This window comes from Cetorhinus maximus, chromosome 5 (assembly GCF_964194155.1).
Source record: "Cetorhinus maximus chromosome 5, sCetMax3.hap1.1, whole genome shotgun sequence".
Taxonomy (NCBI): domain Eukaryota; kingdom Metazoa; phylum Chordata; class Chondrichthyes; order Lamniformes; family Cetorhinidae; genus Cetorhinus; species Cetorhinus maximus.
In genome coordinates this window covers 13,023,955-13,045,570 of record NC_135883.1, presented here as the reverse complement: position 1 = coordinate 13,045,570, position 21,616 = coordinate 13,023,955, and the positions used below count along the sequence as shown (strand labels likewise).

The following is a 21,616-nucleotide window of genomic DNA, read 5'->3' as shown; positions in this document are numbered from 1 at the left end:
GCAGTGGTTCACAAAGGCAGCTTGCCATCACCACCTCAAGGGCAATTAGGGATGGGCAATAAAAGCTGGCCTAACCAGTGGCGCCCACATCCTGTAAATGAATTTTTAAAAAAAATTAAAACCCTATTTCAAAAGCTATTCTTTATGCAGTAGACTAGGAATGTATGGAATGATCTCAACAGATACCCAATAATCAGAGGAAGGCATTCAAAATGCAGTTATTTGGTGGGCGGGGGCAGGGTAAGAAAGAGTACAAATGAGTTTTGATGGGCTACATAGTCTGCAAAACATTTTTTCGTGCAACTGTAGGCATCTACAGATTTTTCTGTTAATTCTGTTGCTGACGGATATAACTGGCCTCTTCAGTACCAAGACCTTGAGGCATACTTAGAGATTTGCTTCTTGAAATGTATAGTGAATAATTTTGGCTTGATTTGCAAAAACAGGTGTCATATTGCTGAAATGTAAGCATTTAGATTTTTTTTAAAAATCTAAAACAATGCCAGAATGTGGGAATTCTGCAGACTGTACCTCATGTATTTCACACTTGATTCCTCATTAATACAGTGCTGCTTTGCCGACTCATTGAAAAGCAGTTGGCCATTTAAGCCCTCGAGCTTTTCTCACCTTTCATGGCTGATCCGTGATCCAACTTCATAAACCTGCCTTTGCCCCATATCCCTTAATAACTTTAATTAGCAAAAGTTGATCAATTTTAATTTAATTTTAACTGCTCATTACCTTGTTAATCTCAAAATGGGGTTTGCACTAGATGTGGGAACTGCATCATGTAAATATTGCATGAATTTGCCTTGTGTTGGTTCTTTTCTATTTTAAACATTAGGTGCATATGACAAAAGGTATCAAATTGATGTGCTAAAGCCCAGAATTTTATTCATTGTCTAGTATTTATTATTGTGTATAAATCTTTTGAGTAGGTGGTGAACTTACTGATGGGCATTTTGCTGACAGTGGCAATAACTCACCCTGAAACAGTACCTCCACTGGACATACAATATGACGTTATTGGAAACTATTATTCCTCAGACAGAGTAACAGGTATGCAAAATATTTGATATGCTTGACTTTTATTCAGTACTTGAGCAGCTTCTTATCTTGCATTGCATACACTGCAGGGGTAACTTTTTCAAAATAATTCCTAATGTTATAAATTTATAAAATGAAAAGTAGTGATTGTTCCTTCTGAAGGTGTACAACATTAGTGCATCTTTTGCAAGTCCAGTACCATAAAATAATAAAGATTGGGAAACAATCCAATGTGCCGCCTGTTCCGGGAGCTCACTTTTTATCTTCTGTGTGGTGACTGCGAATGAACAATGACTCAACATCTGCTGTCTTTTGGGAGAGATTTTTCCACATTCTCCCTTTGTGGGAAAAGTCTCCCCTGGTATCACTCCTGAATGAGCTAGCTCTAATTTCAAGGCTATGCCTCTTTTTGTTCTGAATTATTTCAACAGAAGAAATAGCTTTACTGTATCTACTCTCTTTAATTTTTTTTATTTTAAATGCCTCAATTATATTACCCATCAACCTTTTAAACTGCATTTAATAGAACCCAGGTTTACACAACTTTTCATCAAAATTTAATTCTTTTAAGCTTGGTATCATTTTAGTAAACCTGTGCTGTACCCATTCCAAGGCTATTATCCTTCTTGAGGCGTAGTGCTTAGAACCGAAAGCAATACTCGAGATGAGATCTGACCAAGGCACTATACAACTGAAGCGTAACTTCCTTATTCTTGTATTTTGACCCTCTTATGATAAAGGCCAACATTCCATTGGCCTTGTTGTACATTTACGTTAGACTTGATACAATCTTTCTCATCTTGCACAACTTCAATATGACTTGAAGCACTTTACAACCACTGTTGTAATTTAGGAAATGTGGCAGATAATTTGTGCACACCAAGGCCCTAAAATAGCAAAGCAACAATGAGCAGATGATCTGTTTTAGTGGTGTTGATAAAGGGATAAATATTGGGATTGGCTAGGTCACGAGGCGGAACTTCCCTGAATAGTGCACAAATGCTACGAGATTTATCCACCTTGTAGGACAGATCCAGGCCTCAACTTAATATCTTATCGGAAAGACAACATCTCCAGCAGTGAAGCACACGCTTGGTATTGCACAGAATGCCTGTCTAGATTTTGTGCTCCAAACTCTGGAGTGATCTTGAACCCTCAACCTTTTGACTTCAAGGGAAGCTACAGATACCATCTGTTTCATAAGCAGTGGGCATCAAGACTGAACCATTTTAAACTCTTTGACAAATAAGTGAATCAACACCAAAGTTGCAAAACAGTTACCCAGTTGTTTAGCTGCTCTTAACAACAGGGTGCAACCTAGTGGAAAGGTGATACATTTCATTTGATACAATATAAACACCTTGATGGACATTCTAGCTGGGGCGGACAAGGAGGAGAGTGGGAACTATGGCCTTATATATGACAAGCCATTTCTGTTATACCTGAATTACCTAGGTGAAATATAAAAAATCATCTAATTACAATTGAAATGACTTTACAGGTGGCTAAGTCATCTACTTTCTGTGCAATATAATCAAAGTACCTGCTGTAGATTTTATGCTGAAATCAATATCTTTCCTTTTTTAAATAAGAGACCATCAACCTGAAAAGCTAACTCTGTTTCTCTGTCCATAGATGCTACCTTACCTGTTGAGTATATTCAGCATTTTCTGTTTTTATATCTTCTGAACCTGATTCTCCAGCAAAGACTTCTGAATATTAGCTTCAAGTAGCATCTTCCTTTGTGCCAAATAAACCTTTTTTATATTTGTGCATAGCAGCAGTGCTACATTAATCCATCAGTAATGTGCATTTATATAATCAGTTTAATATGCAAAACGTATCCCTTAGTGCTTCAAAAGCATAATCAGAATAATAAATTCCACAGCAGCAGAAACAGTTGGTTTATTCCTGTAACTATTCAATGATAATATGGCGCATTTGTTGAAGTATAAATTTACGTGAGAATTTTGGCAAATTATATTGATCTTGGTCACACAATGAATTCTATTTAAACTGACTAGATGAAATTCAAGCTCTGCTTTCTTTTGTAACTTGAATTGGGACCAAATCCAAACCAGTTGGAGACAAAATGCCTAATCAAACTGTGCAACTGTTATCTTGGAAGGTACACATTGGAGCAGTTTGGGGATATTCAAGAACTGACAGAAGTGCTAATGGACATAGAAATTTCTTGGCACTATCAGTATTGGGAGTGCTTTGAAGTAACTCCTGTGCTGTGAACAAAGAAGTACTCGTACCTTTCTCGTTCCTCTTTGCTTATTTCTTCCCTTGTTGAAGATATAACTTGTTTTAAATGGAAAAGAGAAAGTAGTGTTTTGCACTGTAGAATACCTAGTTCTAGAGAAGCAACTTGTAAATATAGATAATGAATTCCCACAAACCCTCATACTGTTCATACAGAAATTTTATTCAAAACTTAAGATAGTTTCTCTTTCTGAGGAGGAAAGCCGAATTATTTATTTCTCTTATTTAGTTATGGAGTGCTTCTGATCATTTTCTAGAAGAAATTTATAACCTAGCCCTAATATTTAAATTATTGAAGCTATTTAGCAGTTTTATTTGTGGAATTCAATAATAAACAGGGCTTCTAACAATCTAATGAAGCCTCAAACATAAATATGTGAAATTTGAATGATAAACCTATAGATTTTTCAAAATATTTGCTGCAGACCAGATATATTTAACCAGTTGACTGAACTCCCTGTAATTAATATTATTTTATGAATTTGTATCATTTTTTTTCCTTTTCCCCTATAGAGAATGCTTGTGTTGGCTTTACCATCTCACTTTTGATGTTTACTATCAGTGCCATGTTGGTGTATGGTGCTGTCACTGTAAGTACTTTCATTACATTGCCTGTAAAGTTTACTTGCCCTTGGTTTATAATTGCTAAATATGCAACATTTTCTAACTGTTATTTTTGTTTTTCCCTTTCATCCAGCATCGTGGAGGTTGGCTTATTCCATTCTTCTGCTACCTGTTGTTTAATTTTGCCCTTTCTTGCCTTGTTGCTATCAGTTTTCTCACCTATGTCCCCAGAATCAAGGACTATCTGGACCAGCTGGTAAGCTCTAGTTAAAAATCCATTTTTATAACAATTGAGAAGTATTAGAACCTGGGGGTAGATCTGAGTGCTAATAATCCCAACTGCTGACATGTTTTCAGTAGTCCTGTGTTTGCTTCCTGTTGTATTGAGTTTTGAACTTATAGTGACACATGTATAGGTAGCCAAGTTTCAGGCACCATCCTAATATAGGATGATACTTCATTGCATTCTGAGGAAGTACTGTATTGTTGGAGGTGCTGTCTTTTGGATAAAATGTCAAACCATTTCAGGCTGAAATAAATGGTCCCATGATATGACCTGTAGAAACTCTCCTTGGTGTCCTAGCCAACGACCAGCAACTCCCCAAAATGGATTAATTGGTCTATTATCCCATTTGTTGCTGTGGGATCTTGCTATAGGATATGGTTGCCATGTTTGCTTACACTTCAACAAAAAAAAATTGCCTGGACGTAACCAGAATAGAAAAGCAAATTATTTCAGTTATTGAATGTAATTATTTATATTCAATTTTGCATAGGATGGCATAGGTTATATGGCACCAAAGTAGGTGTTACAAATGAAGCATATGACTGTTTTAGGACCATATCTTTGGTTTATAAGATTATCATGGTAAAACTATCTTTAAATGTAGGTTAAAGGAAAGGGGTCATGTGACCCCCTTACAGTAAACCTGGGTGGTTTAGCCGTTAGATCAAAAGGAGAGTCACACTGTGCTATTGAAAGGGAGGTGCCAAATATTAACACCTGGGGAAAGTGACAGCTGTTTTTAAGTCCACAATCAAGAGACCCTAGTCTCCTAAAACCCAGAAAGATGTTATCAGTATCAAGGTATGAATAGTTGTGCTGGAACCTGTTCCTTTCTTTCCTAAGATGAAAGGCAGTGGTATTTAGAGATAGATGATTAACATTTCTGCTTGGATGCAGGGTTAGTGTGTTTCCTGTTGCCATGGAGAGGAAGATAGAGGAAATCATTTTGTGTACTTGCCTCCCTGTAAACCCAGAGAAATCACAGACAGCAGGTCTTTTGAGTGTTTGGTCCTGGGTGACCAGCACCCAACTGAGAATTTGAGTGAAAAGATAGATGCTGGCCAGGTCTGGACCTTAAGCAGAGAAAGTGCTGACTCTCTTATTCACCATGCAAAAGGTGGGAGAGAGCTTGCACCCAGTTTGAAAACTGGTAACGGTTTAAAGCGAAATTTAAACTTCCAGTTATTACATTTTAACTTTGGCTTTATCAATGGCTAAAGGTAAAACACTATTGAACATTTTTCCCCGTAGTCAAATTATACTTTAAATAACCAAACAGAACCCCTTTCTACTTTTATTGACAACAAAAACCCCCAGTTTTGTTATGTTACTCAGTCTCTTAAGTAGATGTTCACTTCCCCTGGAACCAATCCTAGCTTCAGTGAACCCTCCAGCATGTGCGCGAAAGAACGCAGAAATTCCCTGAGGAACAGAGATGCCTCAGGGAGATTAGTTTAAGTTTAAAAAATTTTAATTAAGAGAAAAAAAAATTTAGGACATGTCTCCTGATGTGAAACTGTCACATGAGCTGGGACATGTCTATGAATTTTATTTTAAAATTTTTCAAACCTTTAAAAACCTTCATAACCTCATCCCGCCCGTGGACGAGGTTTATTTAATTTATAAACACTTCGTGAAACCTCATCCCGCCTGTGGATGAGATTCCATGAAAAATGTGAAGGCCGCCTGGGCTCTTAGTCTGCCCGCCAACCTTAAGGTTGGACAGGCAGCTCAGTTTATTGTTTTATTTGATAGTTAATAGCCCTTTGACAGTTCGGCGGGCATGCAGCTGACTCTGGTGCGCGCCCGCTGAACTGAAAATCTGAATGACGCGCGGTTGCGTCGGGACGCACGTCCGATGTCACCGTGCATCATTTTACGTCTTGGCGAGCGGGCCCCGCCCCCGCATGTTGTAGGAATACCCACAGAGCTTTTGGGAAGGGAGTTCCAGGATTTTGACCCAGCAACAGTGAAGGAATAGCGGCATGGTTCCAAGTCAGGACGGTGTGTGACTTGGAGGGGAACTTCAAAGTGGTGGTGTTCCCATCTATCTGCTGCCCTTGTCCTCCTAGATGGTAGAGTTTGTGGGTTTGGAAGGTGCTGTCGAAGGAGCCTTGGTGAGTTGCAGCAGTGAATCTTGTAGGTGGTGCACACTGCTGCCATTGTGCATTGGTGGTGGAGGGAGTCGATTTTATTGTACTGGACGGAGTACCAATCAAGCAGGCTGCTTTGTCCTGGATGGTGTCGAGCTTCTTGAGTGTTGTTGAAGCTGCACTTATCCAGGCATGTGGAGTGTTCCATCACACTCCTGAATTGTCCGACAGATGGTGGACAGACTTTGGGGGAGTCAGGAGGTAAGTTACTCATTGCAGAATTCTCTGCCTCTGACCTGCTCTTGTAGCCTCAGTATTTATATGGCTAGTCCAGTTCAGTTTCTGGTCATTGGTAAGCCCCAGGATGTTGATGGTGGGGGATTCAGTGATGGCTATGCCATTGAATGTCATGGGATGGTTAGATTCTCTCTTGTTGGAGATGGTCATTGCCTGGCACTTGTGTGACGCACATGTTAATTGCCACTTATTAGCCCAAGTACAGATCTTGCTGCATTTGGACATGGACTGCTTCAGTACCCAAGTAGTCGCGAATGGTGCTGACCATTGTGCAATCATCAGAGAACATCCCCACTTCTGATGTTATGATGGAGGGAAGGTCATTGATGAGGCAGCTGAAGATGGTAGGTCCTGGGACACAACTCTGAGGAACTCCTGCAGCATTATCCCAGGTAGTAGCAAGTTCCCTATTTTCATCACTCTTTGGGTGAAGATTCTTGCTAAATTCCCCATAGGATTTTTTGGTGGCTATCTTGTGTTGATGGTCTCTAGTTTTGCTCTTCCCCACAAGACAAAACATTCTCTCTCTATCAAAGCCTTTCTTAATTTTAAGGACCGCTATTAGGCACTCAGCCTTCTTTATACAAGAGAGACCCACCCTATCAATCCTTTTCTGAAAAGTATACCCACACAGATGGTATCATTGTAAAACATCTCTGGCACCTCAATATTCTTTTTAGAATACAGCGACCAGAGCTGCACACAGTCTAACCAAGGTTCAATACAGGTTTAGAATAGCTTCCATACTTTTCAATTTTATCCCCTAGAAATAAAATATAGTGCCAGGTTTGCTTTTTATATGAGGCAGAATTTTCCGGTTGGCGAGCGGGGGCGGGGCCCGCTCGCTGACACGTAAAATGACGCGCAGTGACGTCGGGCAGGCGTCCTCGCGTCATTTAGATTTTCAGTTTGACAGGGGCGCAGCCAACTCGGCTGCACACACGCCGAACTATCAAAGGCCTATTAAGGCCTGTTTAAAACTAATTAAATCAATTAAATGAGCTGCCTGTCCAACCTTAAGATTGGCGGGCAGGCGAAGAGCCCAGGCGGCCTTCACATTTTTCATGGAACCTCATCCACAGGCAGGATGAGGTTTCATGAAGTGTTTATAAATTAAATACATTTTTTAATTCATGTTCCTTGACATGTCCCAGCTCATGTGACACAGTCACATGAGGGGACATGTCTTAATATATTTTAAATTCTTTATTTAAATGTTTGAACCTTAAACAAACCTCCCTGAGGCACCCAGATTTCTGCGCTATTAAAGAGCGCAGGCCCGGACTCTGGGAATCGCTCGCCCACCCGCACAGGGAGCGCTCAGCGCTTTCGGTCGGGCGTCACGCTGGGTGGGCCTTAATTGGCCCGCCCACGTAAAATGGTGGCGTGCACCCGATCGGGGGCGCTGATCGGGTTCATGCTCGCTCCCACATACCCCCCCACAATCGGGGAAAATTTCAGCCCATGATCTTGCTAACCTGTGATGCAACTTCTGGTGAATGATGTATTTGTACTGCAAGATCTGTTTGTTTGTTCCTCTATGGCACCTACACTTGCCTCTTCCAAGTAACAAATGATCAACCGTATTCTTCCTACCAAAATATATTACCTTAGATATTTATCTGTATTGAACCTAAATTTGCCCATTGACACAAACTGGCAGATATTCCAGCTATATTATTTATCATATACATGTTTTGAGATCACTTTTTTAAAGTTTTTAAGCCATTGTTCAGATAGTGACGCTGTAACTACTTATTTTTAGTATGTGCTAAAAGTATAAACTGCTGTGGTTAATGTTTCAAATGCATAACAATGTTGTTTTCTTTTACAGCCTGACTTCCCTTACAAGGATGACCTTCTTGCTTTGGACTCCAGCTGCCTTCTACTGATAGTTCTACTTTCCTTCACCATTATTATAACTATTAAGGTAAAGCAATAAAAACATAACAATAATAAAGTTAGTGGCTTGAACATGTATGACACATTGAATGAAAGATAGTTAAGTTTAAAACTTGTCACAATTTCCATACTTGATTGGAGAGCAAATAAAAAGCTTGAAGCACAAACACAAATATAGAAAAATACCTACAGAGAAAACTCTTCTATTAAAGCACACTTCAAAAGGAATGCCTGGTGTAATTCACCAAAAAGTCATTTTAAAGACTGCTTGCAGTCTTAATCATTAGTTATGTGTCGCATTCTATAAACGTACTGTCATATTCTATAATATTCACTGAAGGAAAAAAAACTGCACCATGACTCATGGTACAAAATCACCCCAGTTAAGTATGGCATCATATCTTTTCAAGATAAGCATTTTTAAATTAGACCTGTTTCTGGTGTAAATCTTGCTAACACTTAGCCATAATGTAGACAGACTTAAATGTTCGAGTCATCGATCAGTTTTCTTCCTCATTGTGGTTAACACGTTTTTCTCAGTCAGTAATGTTTAACTCTTCATTCATGTTACACGGCTTTTATCTTCAATTTGCTTTCTCTCAATCATGTTTGGCTGTGATTATTTCCCACCAACCTTGCCTTGGATTCACAACTTTTTTGTTCATCCTCCCCTCACAAAAAACTCAATCTGCTAGACTCTAGGTACAACTTTCTCATTTTCTCTCTGATCTTTCTCTTTCCCCTACCCATACTTGAGAGTCTGAAAACCTTTTTATGAGCCTAAGACTCGCCAATGTGACATCTGACATGGAGGAGTCCATCTCTCAAAATGCTCCTGACTTTTATTTCAACAATGTTGTGACCCAGGGCAAGCAAAGTTAGAGAACAATTGAAATCTCTTGTTAATGGGGAGAGGGAAACTTTGAGCCTGCAGAAGGAGAAAAACCACTGGCATAGGACATGTGCTCATCTGTTCCGCTGCACAGCAGGGAAGGTGAGTTGCAGCTGTGACTTAATGGACCAGATCTTGTTGAGAGCCACAGTGGCACTCCAAGCTCAAGGGAGCCCACGTACTCAAATTGTGGAACTGGAGGCGAGCCATTTTGGGCTCAGGAACCCACACTGAGGGTCTCGTCAGGACTGTCAGCCATAAAGTTAGGCTGTTTGCCCTATACTTACCCTGGTTTATATGCTAATTTATTTAGGGCTGCTATTAGCAGCAATAGAAGACAGTTCCAACAATGTGCTAAGGTGCCCAGCAAAGATGGATCTAGAGTCAGTGAGCGGGAGCATTGGGAAGATCAGTGATAAACGGGGGTGGATCAGTTGTTTTTTTAAGTGGGATTTTTGGTGGAGGGAGGTCTTGGCCTGGTGCATTATGAGGCCTGAGTGTGGGGCTGGATTAGCCCTTGGCGACTCACTGTGAAATTGGGGAGGGAGGCCTTTCTCTCCAGCACTGCAGCAAACCAGTGAGTTGCTCTCCTGGCACCACAGATGCAGCTGGGGCTGTTATGAAGCCTTGTGGCTGGGGGAGGGGTTCCTCACTGATTAACCAGAGGCCTCATATTTCCTGCCTGACATTTAGTGCTGAGTGATGGTAAATTTGGGGTATCTAGTGTCATAGTAAGGGGTCATTATCTTGGGGGATTTTGCTGTGGCCAAGAAATATCCTTGGGAGAATTAAAGGCTTTTGAGGGATAATTGGGGATTTGACGCTGTGGTGAGGGGATTTAGTGGGGGGGTTTAATGCTATGGTGAGGAGGCCGGAAGACAGGGGGGGGATGTTAGTGCTCTGGTTGGGAGGCCTTTTGAGTTTGTGTTGTGATGGGGGCTTACTGAGGTGGTTTTCTATTCTTGAGTTTTGCTGAGGAGGTTAAATCGCTGGAGTAGTGGTCTTGTGAGGGGGATTAGTGGCTAGGTTGGGTTTTGCCAGTGGGCACTGGAGGTGGAGGCTTGCTGCCTTGAGGCAAGGAATGGTACACCTTGAAGGACAAGATTACATCCATGCCTGTGGTGTTCTGGAGCTGCTGATTGATGCCTTTCAACATAACATGAGTTAATGGCTAAGGGAGTAAAATCCAACACAAAACCTGAAGCGTCGTTCCATTAGGCAGTTAGGGTTTCTCTCAAGTTTGCACCTTCTGGAAACTTCGGCAACCGACTAGCCCCAAACGAATAGGTTTTCGTCTTTCCTCTGGATACCATCCTTCAAGGTCGAGATGGGGGTGTGGTACTGATTCTAGGCAAGTGCATCACCTATGTATGAACATCCCTTGCACAAGTAATGATGCCAAAAACCAGCATACTGTTGCTAGAACAGTTGCTACCTACCAAAGGTTTACCCATAAGTGCTGATGTCGGTATCTGTGAAGCTTGAAAGTCACTAAGCTCAATCCTCTATGAAGCAGCAGAGGCATAACTTGGTGAAGGTGGAACCTGCAACAAAATCTGGTTTGAGATCTACTCGGCTGTGATGACATCTGTTATTGATGCAAAAAAACAAAGCTTTCATGATACACAACATAAACCCAACAGCTAAAACACTGCACGACCTGAAAGTAGCCAAGACAGCTGTGTAAAAGACAGGGAGATACTGTGCAAATAAACACTGGATCGGTTTATTTCAAGAAACCCAAACAATGGAAATTTCCAAGTATGTATGAAGGGATCAAGCGGGTGCTTGATTTTACCATTGACATAGTTGCCCCAAGTCAGCAGATAATGAAGTATTTGCCTACAAAAGTAAACAGATGGCCTGCTGGGCCAAGCACTACTATGAGCTGTACTCCTTTAAGATGTCTCCCACTCCGCACTTGATGCTGTCCCACAGATTCTTGGATAAGTTAGGTGAAGAACCCTCAAGAAAACCATAGATTGCTAAGCAAACAGAAAGGCACCGGCAAGGATAGAATCCTAGCCTTACTATTCAGGCATGGAAAGTCCCATCTATTGCCACAGCTTTATGACCGCCTGCTCTGCTAAAAAGTAGGCTTTGTCCCACAGGAGATATGTGATGCAAAAATCACCACACTGTTCAAAAACAATGGTGACGGGACTGCAACAACTACAGGACTATCTTATTCCTTAGCATCATGGGAAAGGCTTCGCTAGGGTATTACTTAAAAGACTGTACCAACTTGCAGACTGAGTGGTCCTGGAAGCACAATGCAGTTTCTGTGTGCCAGCACATCTACTGTGGACACGATTTTCTCCAAATACCTGCTACAAAAGAAGTGTAGGGGACAGAATATACTTCTTTACCTTGCTTTCATAGATCTCACCTCAGGCATTCAACACCATCAGCAGAGCAGGATGGTACAAGATTTTGGGGAAAATGGGCTGTCCACCAAAGCTGTTCAGTCTGACCTGTTTCTTCCATGACAGCCTGCACTGCATTGTACAATTTGAAGGCTCTACTTCTGACAGTTTCAGAATGAAGAACTGAGTGAAACAGGGCTGTGTTCTAGCCCCCACTCTGTTTAATTTCTTCTTCTCCCTGCTCCTGACCTTTGCCTTCCCTGGAGGTATGGAAGGAGTCCACTTGCACACTAGGTCAGATGACAAGTTCTACAATATATCAAAATAAAGCAAAGATGTAAACATACCGCATCCTGATCAGGGAACTCCTCTATGCTGATAATGCATTGGTCGCCCAGATGAAAACTCAGCTACAAAGACTGACAGACTGTCTCTCCCGTGTCTGTAACTTGTTCTGCCTGATTATCAGCATCAAAAAAAAACCGTGGTCATGGAACAAGGTGTTGCATCTCGAGCCCTGATCTCACTAACTAACGCCCCACTGGAAGTGGTTAGCAAATTCTGCTAACACAGTCCCACAGTGGCAGACAACCAGTCCCTTGTTGCAGAACTTGACACACGAGTACGGAAAGCAGCCTACCAACTTTTGGCCGACTTACGAAACACACACAGAATGACAGCAGGCTGAACTATGGGAGCATGCTGATGGTTTATATAGCCTGTGTTCTAAGCACCTTGCTGTATGGCTGTGAAACATGGATGACTTACAGCTATCAAGAAAAGCTCAACAGTTTCCATTTTCACTGTCTACAGTGCATTATGGGCATGCCCTGGCAGGACCATTGTGAATGGGGCAGTCCTCTCCAAGGCCGAGTTCCCAAGTTTGTTAGCACTCAAAACAGACTGCTACTTTGACTCGGACATGTCTGCAGGATGGAAGACAGTCACGTACCCAAGGACTTTCTGTAAGGTGAGGTAGCCGGAGTCAGGTAACCAGTGGAACACCCAAAGCTCTGCTTCAAGAATGCTTGCAAGTGTGAAAACAAAGGCCCTAAACAGCTATTACGGCACCTGGAAATGACTAGCTGACGAGAGGAAAATGGTGACATCCCCTTTGGACTGTCGTGCACCACCATGATGACCAGTGGCTACAGTGGCTTGACAACAGGTGCCGACACCAAAGCAATCCACAGTGATACTAGGTAACTTCATGTGTGGCACTTATGGCAGAACCTGCCTCAATGATTGGCCTGTTCAGCCATCAGCAAAGATGCGGCGTATGAAGAAACCCCAACTGAAATGGATTGTTTGCTGCTTGTCCATCATTTTTTGTAGATAGAAATATGTTGCTGCCACCGCCGAGCCTGCAGCAAAAGTAATGTATGCTTAGGGGTGCAGCCCCTTAAGTCAGTAGGAGTTTCAGAACACACCCACACACCTGGATCTGCTCAGACAAAAAGGTGGTAGCCAGTTGGGCATAAGCCGCAGTTTCACTACTGGCAGGAAGTTCCAGATCAATGGATCCACATCATAAATAGTGCATTCTCTGTGAGCAATTGCATGATACAATAGTATACAAAGCATGACTGGTTTTAGCATCCTCTTTTTGCTCCACTACCTCCTGCCATACTTGAAAGTTCACTCAATTTGCCATCCAAAGTCTTTACGATAATGCCTTAAAACACACTGAAACCAATGTTCTAATTGTTGTAGCTTTTATCCTTTATTGCCTGATCAACCACAGTTCACTAACTTTAAAACCTGGTATAGTGTTTATAAAAGCAAACAAAAGTCCATTAGCTCCATTATTGTCTCATTTAATGTTTAGGTCATTATAAATTTATAAATGTTTTACTAGATCATCTTCTATAATTGAAACAGCTAATGATCAAGTTCATACAGCTGTTGCTGTTCTATTTCACAGGCTTACTTCATCAACTGCGTTTGGAACTGCTACAAGTACATCAACAATAGAAACACACCTGAGATAGCTGTGTACCCAGCATTTGAAACACCTATACAGGTATGCAAGATTACTGTCAATTACACGTATCCAATGTAGATTAGGATGTGAGAGTAACTTCACTTTCTTTTCCCCTTTTTTCTCCTATTTTACTAAGGCTCTGTTCTCCCCTTATGGTGACTGACTTCTTGTTAGTGTATAGTATTCAAGGAAGTGAGGAGGCAGGCACCTTGTAGATCACCCATGTGGCAATTATCCACAAATGTTAAGCATGGCGGGCTGTTTGACTGCGAATGCATTGAGCCTGTTACTTACCAGCGTCTACATATGCATTTCCAACAGAAGCTTCTGGAAAGCAATCCAAAGCTATTTTTCTCCCTCTCCCCTCCTTTCACTAGAAACTTTGAAGGCAATTGCAGTGATGCTATAGATATTTGCTGTGTTACATTGAGCCACATAGCTGAAGATCTTCAAATTGAATTCCTGGGTTATATGAATTTTGTACATCCCACCTGCGAAGCAATTGCAGGTGAGAGTTGGCCCTGGCACCTGGGTTGGGGAAGAGGTAGTGAGAAAAGCGGGGAGGTGGTGGCGTAGTGGCAATGTCACTAGACTAGAAATCCAGAAGCCCAGCCTGATGCCCTGGGGCCAAGGGTCCGCATCTCACCACAGTAGTTGTTGGAATTTAAATTCAATTAAATCTAGAATTGAGAGCTCGACCATGAAACCATTGTCGATTGTTGTAAAAACCCACCTGATTCACTGATATTCTTTCGGGAAGGAAATCTGATATCCCCAGCATATCCCGCACTCTACCATTACTATCAAGCTGGGGGATCAATCCTGGTTCAATGAAGAGTGCAGGAGGGCATGCCAGGAGCAGCACCAGGCATACCTAAAAATGAGGTGTTAATCTGGTGAAGCTGCAACAGAGAACTACTTGCATGCCAAACAGAAACAGCATGCAGTAGACAGCACCAAGTGATCCCATAACCAATGGATGAAACCTAAGCTTTGCAGTCCTGCCCCATACCCTCCCAAAGCAATGTCCTCCACTGTGAAGCAGTAGCCTTGTCCTGCATTATTAAGAGTCTGTTGCGGTGATGTGTTTTAAAGCATCATTGCCAAACTTTAAACTGTTACAGACATTAGCCATCGTCATTGGGTCTGTCTTGGTGCTTCCTACTCTACAGCGTTGTGGGAGTACCTTCACGACACAAACTGGAGCTATTCAAGATGTCCAACCACCATCACCTCAACGCAACAAAATAGTCATGCTATATAAAAGCATTTTTGTAATATTTTCAGGAAGAGTGGTTTACATAGTGAAAAACCTTTGAGGTGCTGTTTCTCTCTAATGTCAAGTCTAAGTCTATTTGCCTGGCTTAATAATAGGAAGAGAATCTATCTTCAGCTCTTGATCAATCTCTACCAAAGCTTGCACATTACACGTATTAATTCCATCCCTCCTCTTGACAGCTTGCATAGGTGGTACCTAATGGTGTGCCTCCTCCAGTGTCCTGCTTGATCCTGAGCTCTGCTTCAATTCCACTTCCTCTTTAAAAAAAATTACTGCCAGGAGTCAAGTTCTGCTGAAGATTACAGTCACAGCATTCTCTCAAAAGTAGCACTGCAATATTGGGTATCTACCCAAATGATCTGCTCAGAATACCACCACAAAGCTTCAGATAGCTACTTATGAGCTTTAACAACTTTGTCTAGAGCTGACCCTTATAAACTGAAATTGAATTATTTGCTGATTTCACTGTTTGAACATGGTGTTTCACACTATATGAATGCAATTAGTAATCTAATTAACAGATGAAATTTGAGAAACATTTGCACTCATTACAACTGTGTCCATTTACACACAATTTTAGTTTCTGTAACAGCTTTCATTTTTAATATAATGAAACTTTCCATGTGATATTATTGGATAAGAATGAAAAACAAAAGAGTTCCAAGCAAAAAGACTTGTTACCCTTAATCCTAGGTACCAAAAGAACAGGATGAAGTGGAGATTGAGGAGGCTCGTGAAGAGGAGATAGATAGAAAAGGATCTAGGAAGCAAATCCTGGGGTTTAGGTGTAATGAAAGGTATCAATGGATTTATAGAGGACATTAGTAGGACTCTCAGCAGATCAGAGCCGGAAGAGATGTCTACATCTCTACAGAACTCTTTTCCACCCCTTCACGTTCTCCAGGCCAATTTCTTCAATGTTCTGCTTGCTAGTCTGAAATGTCACATTGTGTTAGCTGCAACACATTCAGACCTCTATTGCTTGAAATCTGAGCCCCAGTCTTTATTAGCTGACCTACATTGCTACTCCCATTGCTGGAATTCTAACATCCTCATCCTGGTTTTCAAATCTTCCAAGTTCTAGTTCTCTCTACTTCTACATCTCTTCGAGCTCTGATCTGCTGAGAGTCCTACTAATGTCCCCTATAAATCCATTGATACCTTTCAGCTGCATTGCACCTAAACCCTGGGATTTGCTCCCTGAATCCTTTTCTATCTATCTCCTCTTCACAAGCCTCCTCAATCTCCACTTCATCCTGTTCTTTTGGTACCTAGGATTAAGGGTAACAAGTCTTTGTGCTTGGAACTCTTTTGTTTTTCATCCTTATCCAATAATATCACATGGAAAGTTTCATTATATTAAAAATGAAAGCTGTTACAGAAACTAAAATTGTGTGTAAATGGACACAGTTGTAATGAGTGCAAATGTTTCTCAAATTTCATCTGTTAATTAGATTACTAATTGCATTCATATAGTGTGAAACACCATGTTCAAACAGTGAAATCAGCAAATAATTCAATTTCAGTTTATAAGGGTCAGCTCTAGACAAAGTTGTTAAAGCTCATAAGTAGCTGCTATCTGAAGCTTTGTGGTGGTATTCTGAGCAGATTATTTGGATAGATACCCAATATTGCAGTGCTGCTTTTGAGAGACTGCTGACTGTAATCTTCAGCAGAACTTGACTCCTGGCAGCAATTTTTTTTTTAAAGAGGATGTGTGTTCTGGCTAGGAAGTAGTCAAATCCATTAGTCTAGACTTCAGGTAAAAGGATGAGTTTGGCTGCTGCCTCCAAACTGGTTTGCAAAATGTCTTTGTGTTCCTGGTGCTTCCAAATTGTAGTATGGTACTTTACTGCCCTGATATTATGCGAAGAGTTCTGTTGCAGGAATTCAGTCTGCTGTTCCACAGTTAAACCCTTTCATGTTTATTATGTGGGTTGACTCCCTTTGTTCCTCTCTTCCTTCTCCTTTCTTTCCACACATCCCCTCCCACCATACCCCATGGCTCACACAACTTACTTGTATGCCATTAGTGGCTTACAAAAGGTTGATGGCTTGTGTCCTTTTGAATGTAACACCTGCTATTGCTATAACAAGTGCTGCCTGCAACACTCAATTTGCTCACTGGCACAGAAGTGTATTAATAGGCTGCTTGTGACTGCCTCAAGAAGCATTGGGCTGAATTTTGCTGTCGGTGAGCAGGGGGTGGGGCCTGCTCGCCGACGTGCAAAATTTCGCGGGATGACGTCAGGGGGGAACCCCCAATGTCACCGCGCCTCATTTAAATCTTCAGGAAGGCGGGCCCGCAGCAAAATCAGCTGCGGGCCAGCCAACCTGTCAATGGCCTCATTAAAACAATTAAAGGACCTGCCTGTCCAACCTTAAGGTTGGTGGGCAGGCCAGGAGCCCCGGCGGGGAATAGAAAAAACATGAAACCTCATCCACCGGCAGGATGAGGTTTCATGTAGGGATTTAAAAAGTTTAATAAAGTTTTAGTGAAATTTATTAACATGTCCTATCTCGTGTGACATTGTCACATGAGGGGGACATGTTAAGGATTTTTTTTTCTCTCTATTTTTATTGTTTATACAACTGTCAGCGATCTCCCTGAGGCAGCACTTAGCCTCAGGGAGATGTGCGCTCTTTCGTGCACATGCGTGAAAGAGCGCACTCTCGCATTTGGGGAATCCCCCCTTCCCGCCAGACGTCACGCCTGGTGGGCCTTAATTTGCCCGCCCACTTAAAATGGTGATGCGGCCCCCTTCTCCAGCGGGGATCGGCTCCCTGCCCGCCGGAGATTGGGTCGGGCCCACCCACCCGGTAGGCAGAAAATTCTGCCCATTGTTTTTTAAATAAAGCACAGGGCTGACTGCAACAGAAGGTACTTACTCAGTTAAATCAATGTCTGAAAAAGACTTTAATAGTATTTTTGATTTAGTATTTTGAATTATCAATTAATTTAAACTGCCTGATTTCACAGAACTGGCTTTAATTGCCTGCATTCTTCCTTGTACCTCACCTAAACAAGTTCCAAAAAAGATCGAGGTCAGGTTTAAAAGGCTGGTTTCCAGCCAACTGAAAATCCGAAGTCTTACAAGTGAAATGTTACGCTCAGCTGAATGGAAATATTGATTGGCAGCTCCAGGAGTACCACACTTTACAAGTAAAGTTCTTTGTGACATTGTGCAGGTTATATTTTCTATCTGCTTTCTGCCACAGTTACTGTTAGTTACAGTTTTCAGAATCACAGAATTGTTATGTTGTAGAAGGAGGCCATTCAGCCCATCATGTTTGCACTGGTCCTCAGTATTTTAACTTGAAGCCAATCTCTTGCCTTTTCCCTGTAATCCAGCACATTGGATGATTATTTAAATAGAAACAATGCCCTCTTGCCCTTTCCATGGCAGTGGCATGACAAATGGTACTTTTTCATTACACTGTTCTCAAAAGGGTAGTTTGGATACCTATTGAGGTATTTTAATTGGCACTGGTGAAGATGGACCATCATACTTTTTCTTGGTACATCACAGCTTGTTTTGTCTAAAGTTTGTCATCAGGTTAATTAACTAGAGTAAAGCTTATGAACATGCATCGATTACCTGTACTGGCTTCCATGATGAAATGACTAAATTGCATTTGTTTTGAGATGGCACAGCTCTAATATTTAATTATGCTTTGAAATTTTTTTTAGTATGTGCTGCCAACTTATGAAATGGCTGTGAAGATGCCAGAGAAGGAGCCACCACCTCCATACATGCCTGCTTGAACTCAATGTAAATCAATGACAAATGAGCATTTTTCTCAAATTCAAGCCTGATTACCTTGCATTTAAACTTTGAGACTTTGTAAGAGGTATTCTGTATTTGTGTAAACTTCTAAGTATCTAGAAAATTATATTTTGTATGTAAACTTATGATTGAAACTAAAAGCCTTGAATATGCATTTTTTTACTTTCTCTAATTAACTGGGTGAGTATCTTTGATCCTCCTGCACCAGATTGAGATTTTTTTATTTGAATTGCCTTTCATTTAAAATTATCTGGGTGCATTTGTATTTTTATATTTTCCTCATAACATCAAATAGAGAGTGGAATGGTTCTTGGAATAAATACAGGACAGAACTGGTCGCTAATTTGAAATTTGACCATTTGAAGTAGATAAGCAGTTAAAGCACTTGTTGGAATACTTGGAAGTTGAAATAAACAATACTTAGTTTCTACCACTAGAGGTTCCAGGTGATCTATCATTAAATGTTAACGCAACCTCCTGAGGCAGAAATCATGTACAGTACTTTTTCACTGGTCCATCCAACTTTGCACTATTTTTTACTGCAAGACATAGATTTCAAACTGTTGGAATTTTCAATTAAGACTGGTGAATTATGTGTCCATTGACCATATGGAAATGCACTGTTGGATGTATGGATCAAATGTATTTGTGCACTTTTCCTTGTGCTGTCAATTTGCTTTCAGATTCCTTTCAGTATGATATGGTATATTTTTAGGTAAAGGAGAGGAAATTGTAATGCTTAAACAAAGTGTTGCTGTTTTCTGCATTGTATAACTGATACAAGTGTAAACAGTCATTTTAAGGATTGTATGATTCCTTTTTTGTCACTTTAATCTAAAAAATTCATTAAATGTTTCAATTTATAATGCATTTAAATTTCTCTTTAAAATGATAATTTGTCTGATTAAAAGAACTGTCATTGCCTTTCCAAATCCCTGTGTTGAGATTGTGCAATAAACTTGCCTGTGGTTAGTTATATTTTAAAATATATTTATAACTGCAACAGCCTTAAACTGATCTATCCCCGGTAGAAAGTTTTTGGGCCTACATGTAAGTATATTTACAAAACTGACTGAAGTTTCTCTCTCTAGCTTTTCTTGAAACCAATTCTGATATTTTATTAAATTGTTTGCATTACATGTGTCCATCTATAAATAGAATAATTTACCATCCTTATGGAAGGAACATTCTTTAAGAATTTTCATATCATGCTGCACAGTTGATCGTCCTTATTTAGACCTACAGCTTATATAGTGCCTTCAGGGTCATGAAGTGTCTTGATACTTCATGACCATCAAGAAATTGATAATCCTTGGTACATATAATCAAACGCTTGGTAAAAGAGGAAGATTTTAAGTAGTGTCTTAGAGGGGAAAAGAGGCATGAGATTTGGGAAGGGAATTCCAGAGCTTGGGGCCTAGACAGCTGAAGGCACAGCAGCCAATAGTGGGGCAAAGGAAATGGGGGATGCACAAGAGGTCAGAATTGGAAGAGTAGAGATCTGAGGCTTGTAAGCCTAGAGGAGGTAATACATGGGCAGGAGTGAGGACATGGAGGGATTTGAACTGGAGGATTTTTTAAAAATTGAGATGTTGGTGGATAGAGAGCCTGTGTAGGTAAGCGAGCATAAGTGTGATGGGTGAATAGGACTTGGTGTGAATTTTGATACAGGCAGCAAAACTTTGGATGAGTTCAAGTTTTTGGAGAATAGAAAATGGTGCAATTATGTTCTAACCGCATTCTCTCTCTCTCTCTTTCGCTACTGGCAAAAGTTGTAGCTGTTTTAGTACCTACCCGAGAAAAAGTTCAGGGTCTGAATCCATTAATGTTTCACATTCCAACACCATTCAGGCTCAAAGCTCTTTTTTCCTCCTTCTTTGCCCAGCCCCATTCCCTCCTAATTTGATGAAAGTCTCCTTGCTCTGAAAACTGTACAAGATCTGTATAGTTTCAACCCAGTTTTGAATAGGTGAATGAATCCGCAATGCAAAATTGCTGCAGTTTGTTCAAGGCCATAAGGACAGCTAGTGTGAAAACTAACGTTCGTGCTAGGTAAAGGCGTACCCTCAGATGGGAAATAATTCATCATATTGTTGTATGGGATATTCTGAAAAGATAAGGAGAGCTTTTATATATTAAGAATTTAGAAATTATGGAAGGTAAATGGATATCCTGTGGAAGATATAACTGGATTCAAAGGCAAAATACATCAGTAAGTTGGAAATGTTCAGCAAATCCGGCTGCATCTGTGGAGAGCGAAAAATATTTGAGTTTTTTAGAAATTGAAAAAAGTTAGATGTAAAGGGTTTAAGTAAGTACAGAGGCAGGGAACGGAGAGAATGTAGGGAATAACGATGGAAGGCCTGTGATAGGGTAGAAGGAGGGAGTGATTAAATGCTGAAAGAGATGGTAAGCGGGCAGGTTATGAAACAAGGTGGATCTAGATGAGCTGTAAATGGCAGCAGCAGAATCATTACTGATTCTGAAAAAGGAAGCAACAGTTATGATCCCAAATTAATGAACTAAATCCAGAAGGCCGTAAAGTGCCTAATTGAAAGATGAGGCCTATTGAACTTCTTTGAACTGAAGTTCCTATTGTCAAATCAGCAGAACAGAATTACAGGTTTATTTCTGAATGGGATAAGAATAACCTATACAGTATAACGAAGAGAATGCAAAAGCCATGCAATGGTGGTGTCAAACAATTTTCTGCTAAATATTTGTAAATGGAACAGATTTAACAAATAATATACAAGATTTCTTCGAGATCAGTCAGAGGGAATTCTAAACTAAATCTAGTCAGTGCAAGTGATTAGGTTAGCGTCTATTAATTTTGAGATATCAGTCGCC

General features: G+C 40.7%; 1 protein-coding gene across 2 annotated transcripts in view; it reads left to right on the top strand.

The window, feature by feature from the left end:
• laptm4a (lysosomal protein transmembrane 4 alpha) overlaps positions 1-21,616 on the top strand; it is a 32,955-nt gene that overhangs the window by 10,873 nt on the left and 466 nt on the right. Inside the window, exons 2-7 of one of the 2 annotated variants that reach the window (XM_078541545.1) lie at positions 939-1,059; positions 3,829-3,905; positions 4,013-4,135; positions 8,390-8,485; positions 13,640-13,738; positions 18,670-18,751. In XM_078541545.1, coding sequence (XP_078397671.1) covers positions 939-1,059; positions 3,829-3,905; positions 4,013-4,135; positions 8,390-8,485; positions 13,640-13,738; positions 18,670-18,744 — 591 coding nt within the window. In that variant the 3' untranslated portion in view covers positions 18,745-18,751. Of the gene's footprint in view, positions 1-938; positions 1,060-3,828; positions 3,906-4,012; positions 4,136-8,389; positions 8,486-13,639; positions 13,739-18,669; positions 19,743-21,616 lie in introns of those variants that run through there. The other variant, XM_078541544.1, reaches the window with a different exon arrangement.